The sequence below is a fragment of the Hyaena hyaena genome, unplaced genomic scaffold, assembly GCF_003009895.1.
Source record: "Hyaena hyaena isolate Hyena2069 unplaced genomic scaffold, ASM300989v1 scaffold_642, whole genome shotgun sequence".
In the NCBI taxonomy this organism is placed as follows: domain Eukaryota; kingdom Metazoa; phylum Chordata; class Mammalia; order Carnivora; family Hyaenidae; genus Hyaena; species Hyaena hyaena.
In genome coordinates, this window is record NW_024081275.1 from 654,300 (window position 1) to 670,093 (window position 15,794).

Sequence of the window (15,794 nt, forward strand, 5' to 3'; positions counted from 1 at the left end):
CATATTCATAATAACATGTGGAGGAAATAATCATGACAATTGTAGACTTCATTTCTGTAACTAGACACATGAATGTTGTTGGTACTTATAACCACCTTCTTCCACTCCCTATTCCCTTTGCCTTCAGCAGTCATGTCTGCTGGTTGTGGTTCTTTCTCTAGTGAAGTGACCCAAACTTTCATTCCTGAAGGGCGTGGGATATTAGTAATCCTGAGTGAATGGGGTTGTTGTAGATTTCCATCGACTCTAATCACAGCACATGGCAATTCTAAGTGACATCAAACGGGACCTCCTATATTCCAGACATAATTTTCCTTATCCTCATTGTGGAATGGCATCCACTTCCACCTTGATAATCAGGATATATCATCTCATCCAGCAGGTTAACTACTTTTTTTTTGCCTGTTGATTCAGTGGCATAAGATGTCCAAAGTGACAAGCTAGCATATTTAACTTCCAGTTCAATGGAATCGTTGGTGTGTGTCCTGGTGGAAATATGCCTCCATTTGGAACTAAGACTTCTAGGTCAGCAGAACATAAGATTGTGGGTATAGGAAGCAAAAATTTGCTAGTGGGTCACTAGAAGTAATATTGAGTGATGCCATCCCTATTTCTACCACTTGATTTTTAACCTTTCAATTTGGTTATGAGGGGAACAGCATCATATATTGGACCTTGATTCAGAGCATACATAGCTGCCTAGATAACATTGAGCCAGCACCACAAGGTATTGCCATCCAGCTAGAGTTGTGACTAAGTATTCAACTGGCCATTCTGCCACTCTATCAAACCAGCTACTTCAGGATGGAACACAATAAGATCAGACTTACATGAACACAGGCCCACTGTCACACTTTATTTGCTGTGAAGTGAGTTCCTTGGTCAAAAACAATGCTGGGTGGAGTACCATGATGGCTTGTAAGCCCATGGCCTATAGTCTTGGCAGAAGCACTGCATGGAGGAATGAGAGGTCCATCTCCAGAGTAAGCATGTATTCCAGGGAGAATAAAATACTGCCATTTTCATGAAGGAAGCTGTCCCAATTAAATTGTCCCAATCAAATCAGTTCCCTGCCACCAGGGAACTGGCTGATCAATCGGAATGGTGCCATATTGCAGGCTTCATGGTTTTTATTTGTTCTGTTTCAACTTTTTATGTATTTAAAAAACATTAATTGAAATAAAGTTGGCATACAGTATTATATTGGCTTCAGGTATAAACATAATGATTTGACTTATAAAATGATCATCATGATAAGTCTAGTTACCATCTGTCACCATACAAAGTTACTACAATATTATTCACAATATTCCCTATGTGGTACTTTATGTCCTCATGACTTATTTATTTTATAACTAGAAGTTTGTACCTCTTAATCTCCTTTACCTATTTTGCCCATTATCCCATCTACCTCCCCTCTGAAACAACCAGTTTGTACTCTGTATTTATGAGTATGTTTCTGATTTGTGTTCTTTTGTTCATTTGTTTTGGCTCAGTACTGATTTGTTGCTGGCAGATTGGGCACTCAGCAGTAGCTATACCCAGTCATCCCTGAGAAGCAGAAGTCCATGTTGCCAAGCCCATGCATAACAACCATCCCTGCCACAGTGGCCATTTTGTTCATGGGCTCGTTGGGCAGTGACAGGGGTGGCTGAGGAAAGAGACTGTCTTATATCCACAAAACAGGCTATCCTATCTACATAATTATGAAAATCCTTTTCTGCTGAGGTGACCCTTTGTAAAACATTCATGTGGGACACAAATATCTTTCTTAGCCCATTTAGAGGGATCTGATCACATCTCTTCCCCAGACCTCCTTGTCACTTACTTCCTAATTATGTGCTTTCCAAGTTTCTAACCACCCAGCTGACTCATGGGCCACAGCCCATGTATCAATATATCTCTTCTGGCCATTTCTTCTCCCAACTAAAATGAACAACCAGATTCACCACTCAAAATTCTGTCTTTTGGGAGAATTTCCTTTCATCGCTGCCCTTCAGGGATGTCCCAGAGGAAAGCTGTAGTGCTGCTCTGTCCACTTTTGGATGGTGCCTGCATATAGTGCAGAACTGTCTGGAAACTGGGCCTGAGTGTTCTCCTCCTCTGTCATCTGTCACTTGCCTAGTGTTGTGGTTCTGATATCTCTTTATCCCGCCCTTTATAAACTTGCAGTTAAGGAATGTCAGCACTAATGTGCAGCTAAGAGCAGTAATTGAAACAAAAGAATCTGCAATGCACTGATATTTTTACTCTGACTATTCTGTGTGAGAACCTTCTCAATGAGGAAACACATTTTCTAGGGGGGAACACATCCTGAGTTGACTTCCCTTGCATATGGATGGAAACGGATTTGTTTCTAACAGATAAAATGTGAAAAAAAAAAAAAGTGATTGGAGTCACTCCATTAATTAGGTTGCCTTATATAGATTATGTGACATATGACTCAATCTTAGCAGAATGGAGAGACTCTTCTTTGCTGATGGGTAAGAAACTGCCATATTGTAAGATGGCTTTCTTGGGGGTGACAGGCAAGGGATTGTTGGTCACTTTAGTTGTGGAGAGTGGCCCTGGCTATCAGCAAGTAGAAAGCCAGGACTCTCAGGCTTACCTTCACAAGGAAATGAATTCTACCAACAGGTTCGGGGAGCTTGAGAGATGATTTTTCTCAAGAGAAGCTTGCAGCTGAGAAGATGGCCTCGCCAACACTGGTTGAGTGAAGCATAGGCCTACTAACCTATCAGAACTTTGAGAAAATAAATGTGTGCTGTTTTAAGCTGTTATGTTTATGGTCATTGTTAAACAGAAACAGCAAATTAACCTAATAGAAAACCTGCCTTCATCACTGTATTTGAAATCGATATCCTTGCCCTCGCCACATGTACTCTTGGTTTAACATGCATCCACTATGCTTTGCATGCTCTACTAAAGCATAAAACTAACTTATTTGTATGTTTTAATGTCTGTCTTTCTCAACTGTTGTGAAAACATGGAGAAATAAACAGGCTTTCATTCTTCTGTGTCCCAGATGTACTGACCATGCTAAGAATAACAGCTGACACATAATGTACATTCAATTAACAATTGCTGAGAGATAAATGGGTATATCCATCTCAGCCTAACCCAAAGAGTTAGACAGCTTGAAAAACATATAGCAGAGTAAATATAGGAGATAAATCATAAGAAATGTTCCAGGAAATCTGTCACAGACTTTGAGTCTAGAGTTCTCTCTTGTCCAGGAAGATAGCAGATGCAGAATTAAATACATGAGAAGCTAACATCTGGGAGGAGACAAGAGCCCTGAGAAAGGGTCCTTGCTCCATGTTTATTAGGATCAGAAGGCATATTTATTTGATGGATGTGCAGAAAAAGACAATGAAACAGTGAACATTAATTCATGTGTGTGAGAAAAAGGGGGTTTCGAAGATATATGGTGCTGGGGGTTTGGGTCAATTCAAAACAAAATCCTGGCATGAAGCAGATGGCTGTTTACAGCAGGTACCCGGCAGCCACATCTGTTTATCTTAACTTGCCTGGAGGATAAGATAGATAGAGCATGCTACCTCAGGGTCAACAAGGCACCTTTCTTTTGCTGATTAGCTCCGGGCAATTACACTGCTGCAGGGGTCTATATTTGTTTCCCTGTTAACCTATTCTGGAAGCTTCCATCCTGTGAAAGCAGCTTTTTGCTTTTGTACTATGCTAGGGTGCTTTCGCCCTGTTTACCTAATCTTGGAAGCCTTGTTAACTCACTACTGCAAGCTCAGGGAATTCCTAAACTTATTCCCCACAGAATAATTCCAGCCCTGGTTCTACCACTTCCATGTGATTCTGGACCAGTCTCTAAAATCTGCTTGGCTTCAGTTTTGTCTTCTCTAAATATGGATCATAACACTAGCCTTGTTTGCAGAAATGTTTATTTTCAGATCTAAACAAAGTAACATATACAGTATTGGTTAATAAATTTTAAGGGATAATATCAATTCTAAATTGATAGAATCGGTGGCTAATATGTATATAAAATATTCTAGCTTTGTTAATAAAAGAGTTACAGGCAAAACATTAATGATGTATCACATGTTGCCTATTAATTAAACAAATTAAGAATGATGCTATTCAGTATTAGATATGATATATACCCTCATATACTGCTGGGAGGAATACAAATATGATTTAAAGTTAAGAATAACAGTTTCAAAAACCTCAAAAGGTGCAAATGCATATCTTTTATTCCAGCAGTTCTGTTTGTGTGTGAATCTATCTTTTGGATATAATTAGACATGTGTACAAAATATGAGAACGGTCATAAATGTTTGGTTTGCAATTATAAAACAGTGTAATGTGCCTAAATGCTAAGCACAAACTGATGAGTGATCTAAAAGGTTATCTCTCTCCCTGTCTCTCTTTCTTTATCACTCTTTCTCACATTGTTTAAGCTTTAACCAGTCTCTGAAAACATCATCACTAAGTTGAGACCAGGATCATCATAACTTTCCCAACCATCCAACTCCATGAGTTTCCTGAGACCATATCTGAGGATCAGTGACCCATATCATTGTGACATTTTGGTTCTTTATAGACTAATAGAAGTAAAACAGTGGAAAAATAGAGTAGACCCTCTGAGACAATATAGGATGTTGATTCTTTTTGTTTCTCCATTCTCTATTTGTAGATTTCCAAAACATATATTGAATAATATGCCATTATAGACTGTAATTTGTTTTGTAATACTGTAGCTAGACCATATATTCCCACAAATTCTTTCTAACATTCTAATAATTTTCTAATTCTTGCTGACTGTCATCCCTATCTTGACATTTAACACTAAGATTTTCTTTTGAGTGACTGCCAGTAAATTGTTCAGAAAGCTCTTGAAATAGCATTGATATTTCCGTAAGTCTCCCAGGTATTATCTTGTATATTTCTTTGTGTGGAACTTTAACTTAAGTCTTCTTTCCATTTGGCATTCTCAAAAGAATTTACTTGGTTTCTATTATTTATGTTTCAAAAATTTTCTGCTAGATATAAAATATGAGGTAGAAGTTTATTTTTGCTGCAGAAAAATACAAGAAAGGATATAAAGGCTGATAAATTCCAGCCTAAAACTAACCAAAGTATTTGGCCAGAACTATAAGCTCTGTCGCTAAGCAGGCTATCAATATTAGTCAAGCTTATTTACCTTGATATCAGGAAGTCTGTCACTGCAAGAATTATGTGTACATGGAGACTGACATCAATAGGGACCCTTGAATGAAGCTTGGTGCTTCCTGACAACCTCTGTAAGACTAAAGCAACATTGGGGCGCCTGGGTGGCTTAGTCAGTTAAGTGTCCGACTTTCGCTTAGGTCATGATCTCACGGTTCGTGGGTTCGAGCCCCGCGTCGGGCTCTGTGCTGACTGCCAGCTCAGAGCCTGGAGCCTGTTTCAGAGTCTGTGACTCCCTCTCTCTCTGACCCTCCCCTGCTCATGCTGTCTCTCTCTCTCTCCTAGAAATAAATAAAACATTAAAAAAAAAAAGACTAAAGCAACGTTTACATTCTAAATATACACAGTTCTCTAAATGCACATCCAAAATCTGATTCCAGCCATGTCAATCACTCAGTTATTTACAGGAAATATTATAGTACTGGCATTTGATAATTGATGGACTCCTTGATATTTAACTACTATGTCAATGGAAACAAGTTAATTCAAATCATAAAGGGTAATTTGAAACAGTAAATACTGAAATTCTTGGCATTTCTTATACTTGCTTTAGAAGAGCTTTGCTTTTTGTTAGAAGCACTATACGTTTAACTTAGCTTACTCTTATTTAATAGAAATCAATTTGTATCCTAAAGATTTTATTAAAAATGGTCAAGTATAACTTTCTTGTTTATTGTCTCTAGTTTCCCAAGGGATCAGGTAGGAAATAAAATTATCTCTATTTGTTAAACTGTCATTATTTATAAATAAGACTTAAAAAACTATTTGAACATTAGTTTTTATATTGGTATTTTAACTTTCTTTTTTGCTTTATTTGGCACTTTGATTCTTTTAAATGTTTATTTTAGAGAACTTGACTTTTATTTTCTTTCAAATTCTCTGTTAGCATCCACCCCCTACCACCCACACCCTCTCTTGATTGAATGCCTCTTTCTTACAATGGCAGGTAGTATTTCTCAGTAAATGTAATACATATCTTTTTAGGCCACTTTCTGCACATCAAATAAGTCACCAAATCTACTTTTTTCTCCCTTCTGCAACTGCCTTAGAAAAGGCTCTTAATGTTTCTTACCTAGACCATTGTAATATCCTACTTATGCAATTCTTTCTCGTTAATCTTGTTCCATGGCAAAACTGCATGCATACTGATGCCAAATGATTCTTGATAAAATGAAAATCCCATTGTAGCACTGCCTTGTTTAAAATCCTTCAGTGTTTCTTCCAGTCACATTTCACAATATGATAGACAGGTTTGGTTTGGTTAGACCTTGTAGTTCATCAATTCTCATCATTTCCATACATACAATCTGCTCTAACCATACTTCTCTACCTGCAATTCTTCCTTAGAATATGCATGCTCCTATTTCTACATTTACACAAAATTTCCCTGAAATATTCTCTTACCGCCAACATCTATCCCTTTTTCTTCATGGTTTTTTATATCCTTGAAGACCCAAATCAGATGTCACTTTTCAAAGATAACCTTCTTGGGATTTTTTGGGCACTGCTCTTCTGTCCTTTTATTGCACAATAAAATAACCAGTAATTGCTGTTATCTTTTCCTGTCTGTGTTCTTTTCTTATTTCCACAAAATACAAATAAACACACTCACATACACTTACCCACACAGTCACAGACATACATACACAAAACAGAGAAAGGTAAAAACATTTTCTTTAATCTTTTCTAAAACCCCCCGCCTTCTAACGGAATGTCTGTTGGTAGTGCTCATGGATTGTCTGTTGCTTAAGTCTTGATATGACTTCAACATTTTAGGAAATAAAGATGGCCAAGAATATAAATACCTAAAATTTAGAGCTAAAATTTTCTTGCCCTATTATACTTTAATTCTAGATCATTTTATGATCAATAATAATTTAATGAATATTATAAAATTGTAGCTACTTTTAATAGTCCTACCAAAACAACTATATCAAAGTTTTACTTTCTATAAAATACTTATATAATTTAGGTGTTTAGGACATGGTCTGTCTTCTATCTAAATTTAACTCTAAACAGACTCTTTTACAGATATGTCAATCAAATAAGCATTTTCAAAATATCTTCTATGTTATTTCAAAAGAATTATTCTGGAATAATCTTATATATATGTATATATACATGCCTCATATAAATCTCATTAAAGTATTAGAGACTACTTGAAGCTTAAGCTATGGTACTAGGTAGGTGAAATTAAGTAGGTATATTTCAAGATCACCGCGGATCTGACATTATTTCATCAGTTATGACTAACCTTTTTTGAGGTGGGAAAATTCTTAACCTGAAGGATCTGATTTACACTAACAAATATTGAGCAGGTATTGTATATACCAAGTATTGTTCCAAGCCCCTGTGATATGTCAATGTACATGTAGAAGGCATTTATTGAGACTTTATTCAATCACTTAATAAAAATATGATTAGTGCATATTTTATTACCTCAGAGTCATACTGGAAGACTCTCACATATCACAATGTATAACACCATGAGCGTTCATAAGAAAAACTGGTACTTAAAAAAATTTTAAGTGTGTTTATTGAAAGAGAGACAGAGAGAGAGGGAGGGAGAGGGAGAGAGGATGAGTGGGGGAGGGGCAGAGAGAGGGGGAGAAAGAGAGAGAATTCCAAGCAGGCTCAGCACAGCATGGAGCCTAATGCAGAACTTGAACCCAGGAACCATGAGATCATGACTTAAGCTGAAGTCAGATGCTTAACCAACTGTGCCACCGAAGTGACCTAGAAAAAACAGTAATTTAATATTTTTTAAAAACATTTTTTTTTGAAAGAGAGAGAGAGAGAACAGGGAGGGGCAGAGAGAGAGGGATATAGAGAATCCCAGGCAGGTTTTGTGCTGTCAGCGCAGAGCCCATCACAGGACTTGAACTCACAAACCACGAGAACATAACCTGAGCTGAAATCAAGAGCTGGATACTTAACCAACTGAGCCACCCGGGCACCCCAGCACTTTAATTATGTTTAATAACTATATACTATCTCTGTGGAAGACTATAATGAAAATATTTGGGGCATGGTACCACTTTGGTGTCTCTTAAATTATGCCACATACATAGCTCCTTATCAATTCTATTCAAATAGACATGCTCTTTTTCTGCCAAAACCTTCAATCCAAAAAAATGAGCTCATTTAATACAGATGAAAATATGCTTAATATAAAAAGTATTTCTAAAGAAGCACTATTAATTTTCTTCCCAAATCTTGAATTATTTGGGAAATAGGTCTGATATTTGAGGGAACGGATTGTGTTAAATCACATTAGTAGAGATTTCTTGCCTTATGGACTAACAAAAAACATTTATTCTTCTTAGAAAATACGGAAAGGACCAGATACTCTTCTAATATACAGCATATCAAAATGATGGTATTTATTATATATAACTGAAATATCCAATTGAGTTAAATATGTTAGGAAATTAGGAGTTTACAAGACTTCAGTACTTCATGTGAATCAGGCACAGAACCTTAGCAGAAAGCAGTCAGTAAGCAGAGATGAAAATTTTAAATTCCAACTTATATAAGGCTTAGGTATATCTTTAATATAATATAATAATATGCTTTGGTATTTTCACAAGCCAAAGATCCAGAAAATATTTTTTGCTAGCACTGAATTGTCACAAATGTCTTTTCCTTAGGTGAGGTCAAAGATAATGTACTGGAAAATTCCAACATTAACAATAGTAACTTTAACATTGCCATAGAGCCAAATACTATTAACCATTTCCGTATTTCTTAATAGAGGCTCAAAGAACTGAAACAAAGGGAATTTGCTCGAAATGTAGCGTCTAAATCCAGGAAAGATGAAAGAAAACAGGAAAAGGCCCTCCAACGCCTGCATAAGCTGGCCGAGCTAAGAAAAGAAACTGTGTGGTGAGTGTGCAATAAAAGCTTAACTTTTCTTAAAACATGATTACAAAAAAAAAAAAAAAAGACATAGAATTAAAGGGCACAAATCTATTTATTTCTGTACCCAGAATAAGACACTCACATTTTCATAGCTTTCTGTGGGCTGTAAACAGTAATTTGAATTTGAATTTTATGCAAACACCTGTTTAATATACATTTCAATAAAAAGGCTACATTCCCATAATTTTAGTTTTCAAGAAAATTAATTTTACATTGCTCTGCTATTTACACTTGGTTGAAAGCTATTCTGTTTCTTGGTGGAGATTGAAAATATTTGATTGAAGAAGAAAACAAAGCACCATCTCATGACCTTTATTATAAAAAAGAGTTTTAAGAGGAACTTATTTTTAATTGAAAATTTGGAGAAATTTTATTTGAAAGTTCTTTCATTAAAAAAAAGTTTAGGAAGACGCTGTGAACTGCAGAGGCAGGTCAAAATTAGTTTCATTGTGAATAAACAGTAATAACTGTTACAAGTTCAAAGCTCTTACACTTTGACCTGCTTCTACAGGTAGTTATAATGTTACAATTCAGAATTTACAAGGCAGGACAGGAAACTGTTATAAAAAGAAGACAGCTTTTTAGAGTGTTCTCTCCCTCCACCTAAAACAAATAAGCCCCTCTTTTTTTGGTTTAAAACAAAACTATTTCATAGCAATTATGTTTCATACTGAATATAGTGTTGGGGAATATATTGGTATGTCATAACATTCCTTGGAATGTCAAATTTGAAAAACTCAAAATAAAATCTAATGTATTTTGAATCCTCTAGGGAACTGGTAAAGAAAGTCATAACTGCTATTCAATCATACCAACAGATATTTTTGCTCTGTGTGGTAATAAGTGAAAAAGTATAGGACTTCAAGCTAATGTTACAGAGAACCATAGGGCCTACCCAATGAAATGTCCTATAAGTACATTTGCAAATGTAAATTCTGATACATTTAGAAAACTAGAGTTAATAACAAGATATGTACAGAAAGAAGCAAAACTTCTTATCTAAATTACTTTCCTCAGTAACAGTACACATACACACACACACACACACACACACACACACACACACACACACACCCTATTAATTTAGGGCCTCTAAAGATTTTCAGATACAGCAGCGAAACAAACCACTGTGTTAGAGATTAGATAAAGAAAATATTCAACTAAAAAAAAACTGGGAGCCACTTATAATTTCTAAGAAACCAAATTTAATAGAATGGAAAATTCTTCACAGCATGACTCTGTTTAGGTAAAGATGATATTTGGGTAACTCCTTGTTTATATGCCACACATTCAGTTCTTTAATTAAAAACACACTATTTATGGTGTCCTGCAATGCCAAATAAATAGAAATTGCATCTTAAGTAAATAGTCTTTTGTCCTACACTTACTGTTATAATATTATTTACAACTTCAGGGTAATTTTTTTTAAATATTAAGAATAGCAATTGTAAAAAAAAATTCTAAAGTTAGTATTATCTCAGTTAATTTTGCATTGCAGGACTCTCCTTGGCCTGGAGTAGACTCTCAGTGAACACTGGTTGAATTAAATTGTTGAACTGAATTCTCAGCCTTCTGAATTTATAATTTTTTAAACTTTCTTCATACTCTCCATATAGTATTAATGATGTTAGGTATCTGTAAATTTAAATAACTTTAGAGATTCTACAGTATTCCAAAATATCACTGAAGAGGCCATGGGGATAAAGAATCTTGTTCAGGAAGCACTGGTTGACAACATAGGAATGTCCTTGACATTGCTGTTAATAGTTATAAAAGTAACTTCAAGACAACTTCTCCAAGTTATCCCAAACAGTAACCAATAACTAAATGCAATTGTAGCACCATGGAAGAGAACTGCACCAAATGAAAGTCATTCTCTCATACAGATTTTAAAATTTGGAAAAGAGAAAGAAACTTGAAAAAGAAATGTCACGTTTGAGTATTTTTCCTCAGAAGTGTCCTATCTAATATGTACTTTTCTGCTTGTAGTGCTCCTGGAAGTGGCCCCATGTTCAAGTCAACAACTGTTACCGTGAAAGAAAATTGTAATGAGATTTCCCAAAGAGTTGCCGTGGATTCAGTTAATAACCAGGAAGATTTCAAATATACTTTGATTCATAGCGAAGAGAACACTAAAGATGTTACTACTGTTGCTACAGATCCAGAAAGTGCAAGTAATCATACAGCAAAATATAACCAACTCGGGGATCAAGCCCAAGGAATTCACAGAAACAAAATCGGCTTTTCTTTTGCATTTCCAAAGAAAGCAGCCTTGAAGCTGGAGTCCTCAGCTGCAGCCTTCTCTGAATACAATGATGATGCCTCTGTGGAAAAAGGATTTAGCAGAAAAAGTAGATTTGTCCCTGGTGCTTGTCATCTTCAACTATCTTCACCAACAGATGTGCTTTTGAGTTCTGAGGAGAAAGCTAACTCTTTTCATCCACCAGAAGGAATGTGCACTGACAAAGAAACTACTCAAACTCAAGAGATGAAAGAAGTTTCCAGTGAAAAAGATACATTTTTATTGCCTTCATTTTGCCAGTTTCAACTTCCTTTATCTTCTGATGCAGATAATTCCCCAAATTCAGTCCCATTAGCAGATCAAATACCACAGGGCGATGTTATTATTAATGAAGACATACCTATGAGTGATAACAGTTCTGAATTGTTAGGAAATAAATCCACAGTTCTCGATACAGCTAATGAATGCATGTCTTTGCAAGCTATCACAGAGGAAAATGTTAAGGACCATGATGCATCTATAGTTGAAGCTGACAATAAAAATTATGGTCCTGAGATGTTGAGCCCTTCAAATTCTGAAGAGGAAAATATAACCGTCCATAAAAAACCAGATTTCTATAAAAGACCATGCGAGCCATTTGTACCTGTACTTAACAAAGACGGAACCACAATTCTTCAGTGGCCATCGGAAATGCTGATTTATACAACAACCCAACCATCAATTTCCTACAGCTGTAACCCTCTCTGTTTTGACTTCAAGTCCACTAAATTAAACAACCATCTAGATAAAAATAATTATCTTTCTTCTCAGCAGAAAGGAGAAGACATTTGCAGGAGACCAGTTTCAGAATGCAAGGACACATCCATCACAGGACTCACTGATTATGACACTGGAGGCAGCAGACATGACTGTACCCAGGTCATTCCTCTTTTGGTTGACGGTACTCTCTCCAATACCTGTAATTCTGGAAAAAATGAGAATATGGGTCAGAGGTATAAAAATATCTCCTGTAGGATCAGAAACACAAAAAAATACAACTTTACTAAATGTCAAATGAAGCAGGGCACTCTAGATGAGAAATATAACAAAATAAGGTTGAAAGATACTCATGAACAGTGGTTTCATAAAAGTAGAAGGAAGAAAAGAAGGAAAAAGCTATGTCAGCACCATCATGGGGAGAAAACCAAAGAGTCACAAATTCACTTCAAAATGGAAACGGAAAGTAGTCACACTGATATAACTAGGAAAAATCTACTGGAAACAATTTCAGAAAAGCAGTATTTAGCTGCAGGGCAATTATTGGACTCACAACAATTACCTGATAAAAGGCCCAAACCATCATCCACATACTTAAGTGAAAACGAAGAAACGTGTAAAGCTCAGAACACTGAAAATGCTAACAGTTCTAAAAACCACTGTACAAAGAGCTCAGCCGTTTTCAATGAGCAATCCGATCCAACAGTGATACAGTCTGGAAAACATAATTTAACTTACTCCAGAACTTACTATAGTTGGAAAGCCAAAATAGCCAGCTGTAGTCAAGATCACAGATGCCTAGTTTTCCAAAACGACATGAGCTGCCTGAGTCAGAACCAGGCTGTTAAAAGAGGTTATAACTCTCTGATTAACGAATCAGAAAGATTCCATCGAAAACGTAGACAACATTCACACTCTTATTCTTCAGATGAAAGTTTAAATCGACAGAATTATTTACCGGAAGAATTCTTGAGGCCTCCACGTGCTTCCGCTCCCTGTAAGCCTAAAAGGAAACGGAGGAGAAAACGAAGCAGATTCTACTTCGGATTGGAAGCTTTGGAACTCAAAGAGAGCACAGATCATCCCAGGAAGGGCAATTCTTCCTTATGTCACCAGGAGTTCGTAAATGAAGACAAATTAGAGGAAGTAAAACCACAAGAGGTTGCGAACGCGGAAAGGAACTCAGAACAAGCGGACGGGGGAGAAAACCAGGCGACTTTGCCCCCGGGCAGTCCCCTTCCTCCCGAAGCCAGGGCCGAGGCTGTGCAGTTAGTGAGGGAGACGCCTTCTGGGGAATCGAGGGACATCTGCCGTCCGCGCGCCGCCTCGGTCTACAATGTAACCAGCGCCGCAACGGAAGAAGACATTGACAATGCGCTGCTGGATACAAATAATGAAAAGGACATTCCTTTCAAGGTGCCTAGTTCCGAGAGGAACTTCCGGCAGTCGCAGCCGAAATCGAACCTCTGCCAGAGGCACGAACCGGCCGAGGCCCTCCCGCAAGGAAAGGCGAACGAGGCCTCGACCGAGTGGCTGCGCTTCAATCCCGGAATCCTTAACACGCAGCCGCCGTTACCGTTCAAAGAAGCACACGTCAGCGGTCACACCTTCGTCACGACGGAGCACATCCTGGCTCCCTTAGCTTTGCCAGAACAAGCGCTACTGATCCCCATAGAGAACCACGATAAATTCAGGCATGTGCCGTGCGAGGTCTACCAGCATATCCTCCCGCCCAACGTGCTGGCCAACAAGGTCAAGTTTACCTTTGCTCCAGCCGCCCTGCCCCCGCCCAGCCCTCCCCTGCAGCCTCTGCCTCTGCAGCAGCCCTTCTGTTCTACCTCGGTCACCACGCTGCAGCACGCGGTTCTGCAGCAGCACGCGGCCGCCGCCGCCGCCGCCGCCGCCGCCGCCGCCGCCGCGGGCACCTTCAAAGTGCTTCAGCCCCACCAACAGCTTCTTTCCCAGGCCCCCGCTCTCGCCAGAACGGCGTTCCCTCAGATCTCAGTGGGGCCGGTCGGACCCAGGCTCTGTCCTGGGAACCAGCCAACTTTTGTGGCTCCTCCTCAGATGCCAATCATTCCAGCTTCAGTTCTTCATCCTAGCCCTCTGGCCTTCCCATCTTTGCCCCATGCCCTCTTCCCTTCACTGCTTGCCCCGCACCCCACGGTCATCCCACTGCAGCCCCTCTTCTAGTCCTCGCTGTGAGAGGGGGAGAAAATGTTCACGTGAAGCCTATTGCTTTCTGCGCAAACGCTCATCTAAGTGGATAATTGCCTATTGAAATAGTGGAAACAGGCTAGCCAAACTATGGCCTCATTGGTATGAAATCACTTACTGTAAGTGTAATGATGCAAATAAATTATTAAGTTTCTGATACATAATATTATTAAGGCACTGAATAGTTTGAAAACCAATACAATATATGCTGTACATTAAAAGGGTGTCTTAAGAGTATGTATAATGTACATAAGATATATTTATAGTACTGTAATTTATGTTGTAAAGTATGCTCCTTGGTTTTTTTTTTAATCTTTGTGTATTTGCACCTATTTAATGTTTAGACAAAGCTGATGGCACTACGTTTTGTACCATGTTCCTTGAAACTGTAAATTCAGTGAAATATATCTCTTGCAATAAATTTTTGTTAAGTATTTAAGTAACTCAAACTTTGTTTTAGTTCGTTTTCACTGTTTGGGGAATGTACCAACAGTAGGTTTTGGATTTACATTGTTTCTTCTGTCCATTGGCATCTCTGAACCTCAGAGGCTCAACGGAGTATCTTGAGAGTCTATCGGTACTTAAACTGTGATATCATCTTTCAGAATAAGCATAACAGGTCCATCTGTTTTTCTGTTTGTTCTAATGCTGCTTATACTCCGAGTTTACTATATTTCCTGAACAATTGGCCCTCTAGTCAATAAACCATTCTTGTAGAAGTAATGTCAGTATTGGGAGAGGGATAACAAAACAAAAAAAAGCAAAGTACATAGTATTCTTTCAGGAACTGTAAAATAGCACTAGTGGACAAGAAATAGCAAATAATCAATATAAACTCATAACATTTTTGTATGTTAAAGTTCTGAACTGTATTATGTTTATTTTTTATTGTTGCAGGAAATATATGTATATAATAATATTGGCATGGATTAACGAATGGGTTTAATTAATAAATAGCTATTCATATCTAACATCCGGGGCAGAATGGCATAAACACAATCTGTATCTGGATATACTCTTAATTGAGAATCTGGAAGTGGGAAGGAGAGTAAATAAATAGCTCTTCCTTCTGCACATCTTTCTAGTAGTCATGTTTGTATCATATTTCCAAATCACCCAGGAGCAATTAGAAACATTTCACACCATCCTTCCAGATTCCGCTTTATTTTTAAAGAGTTCTGCATGATTGTTCACTCAAGTGTTTCTACATGTACTGAAGAAAATAATTATTCAATAGAAAACTAGGGAACATCACACTCTTCCAATACATATGTGCCCCGGTCAGTGCCACTTAGTAAGACAAAGTCTATGTGACTGGTAGAGAAGGTTCACCTGACCGTGTGCAAATGATCAACAGTTATGGCAGCCAGGGAATGAATCCCAGCGTTAGAGAGGACAACTGAGTTCTTCCAAAGGGAGACCAACATTTAAATGATGCTGTAGTGAGGAAATGCGA

At 37.7% G+C, this 15,794-nt stretch overlaps 1 protein-coding gene across 1 annotated transcript in view; it reads left to right on the forward strand.

The window, feature by feature from the left end:
* The window catches only part of ZNF804A (zinc finger protein 804A), a 283,567-nt gene extending 268,771 nt beyond the window's left edge, over positions 1-14,796 (forward strand). The window contains exons 3-4 of the mRNA XM_039216603.1: positions 8,957-9,087; positions 11,113-14,796. Of these exons, the coding sequence (XP_039072534.1) occupies positions 8,957-9,087; positions 11,113-14,314 (3,333 nt within the window). The 3' untranslated portion in view covers positions 14,315-14,796. The remainder of the gene's footprint in view (positions 1-8,956; positions 9,088-11,112) is intronic.
* The last annotated feature ends 998 nt before the right edge of the window (positions 14,797-15,794 follow it).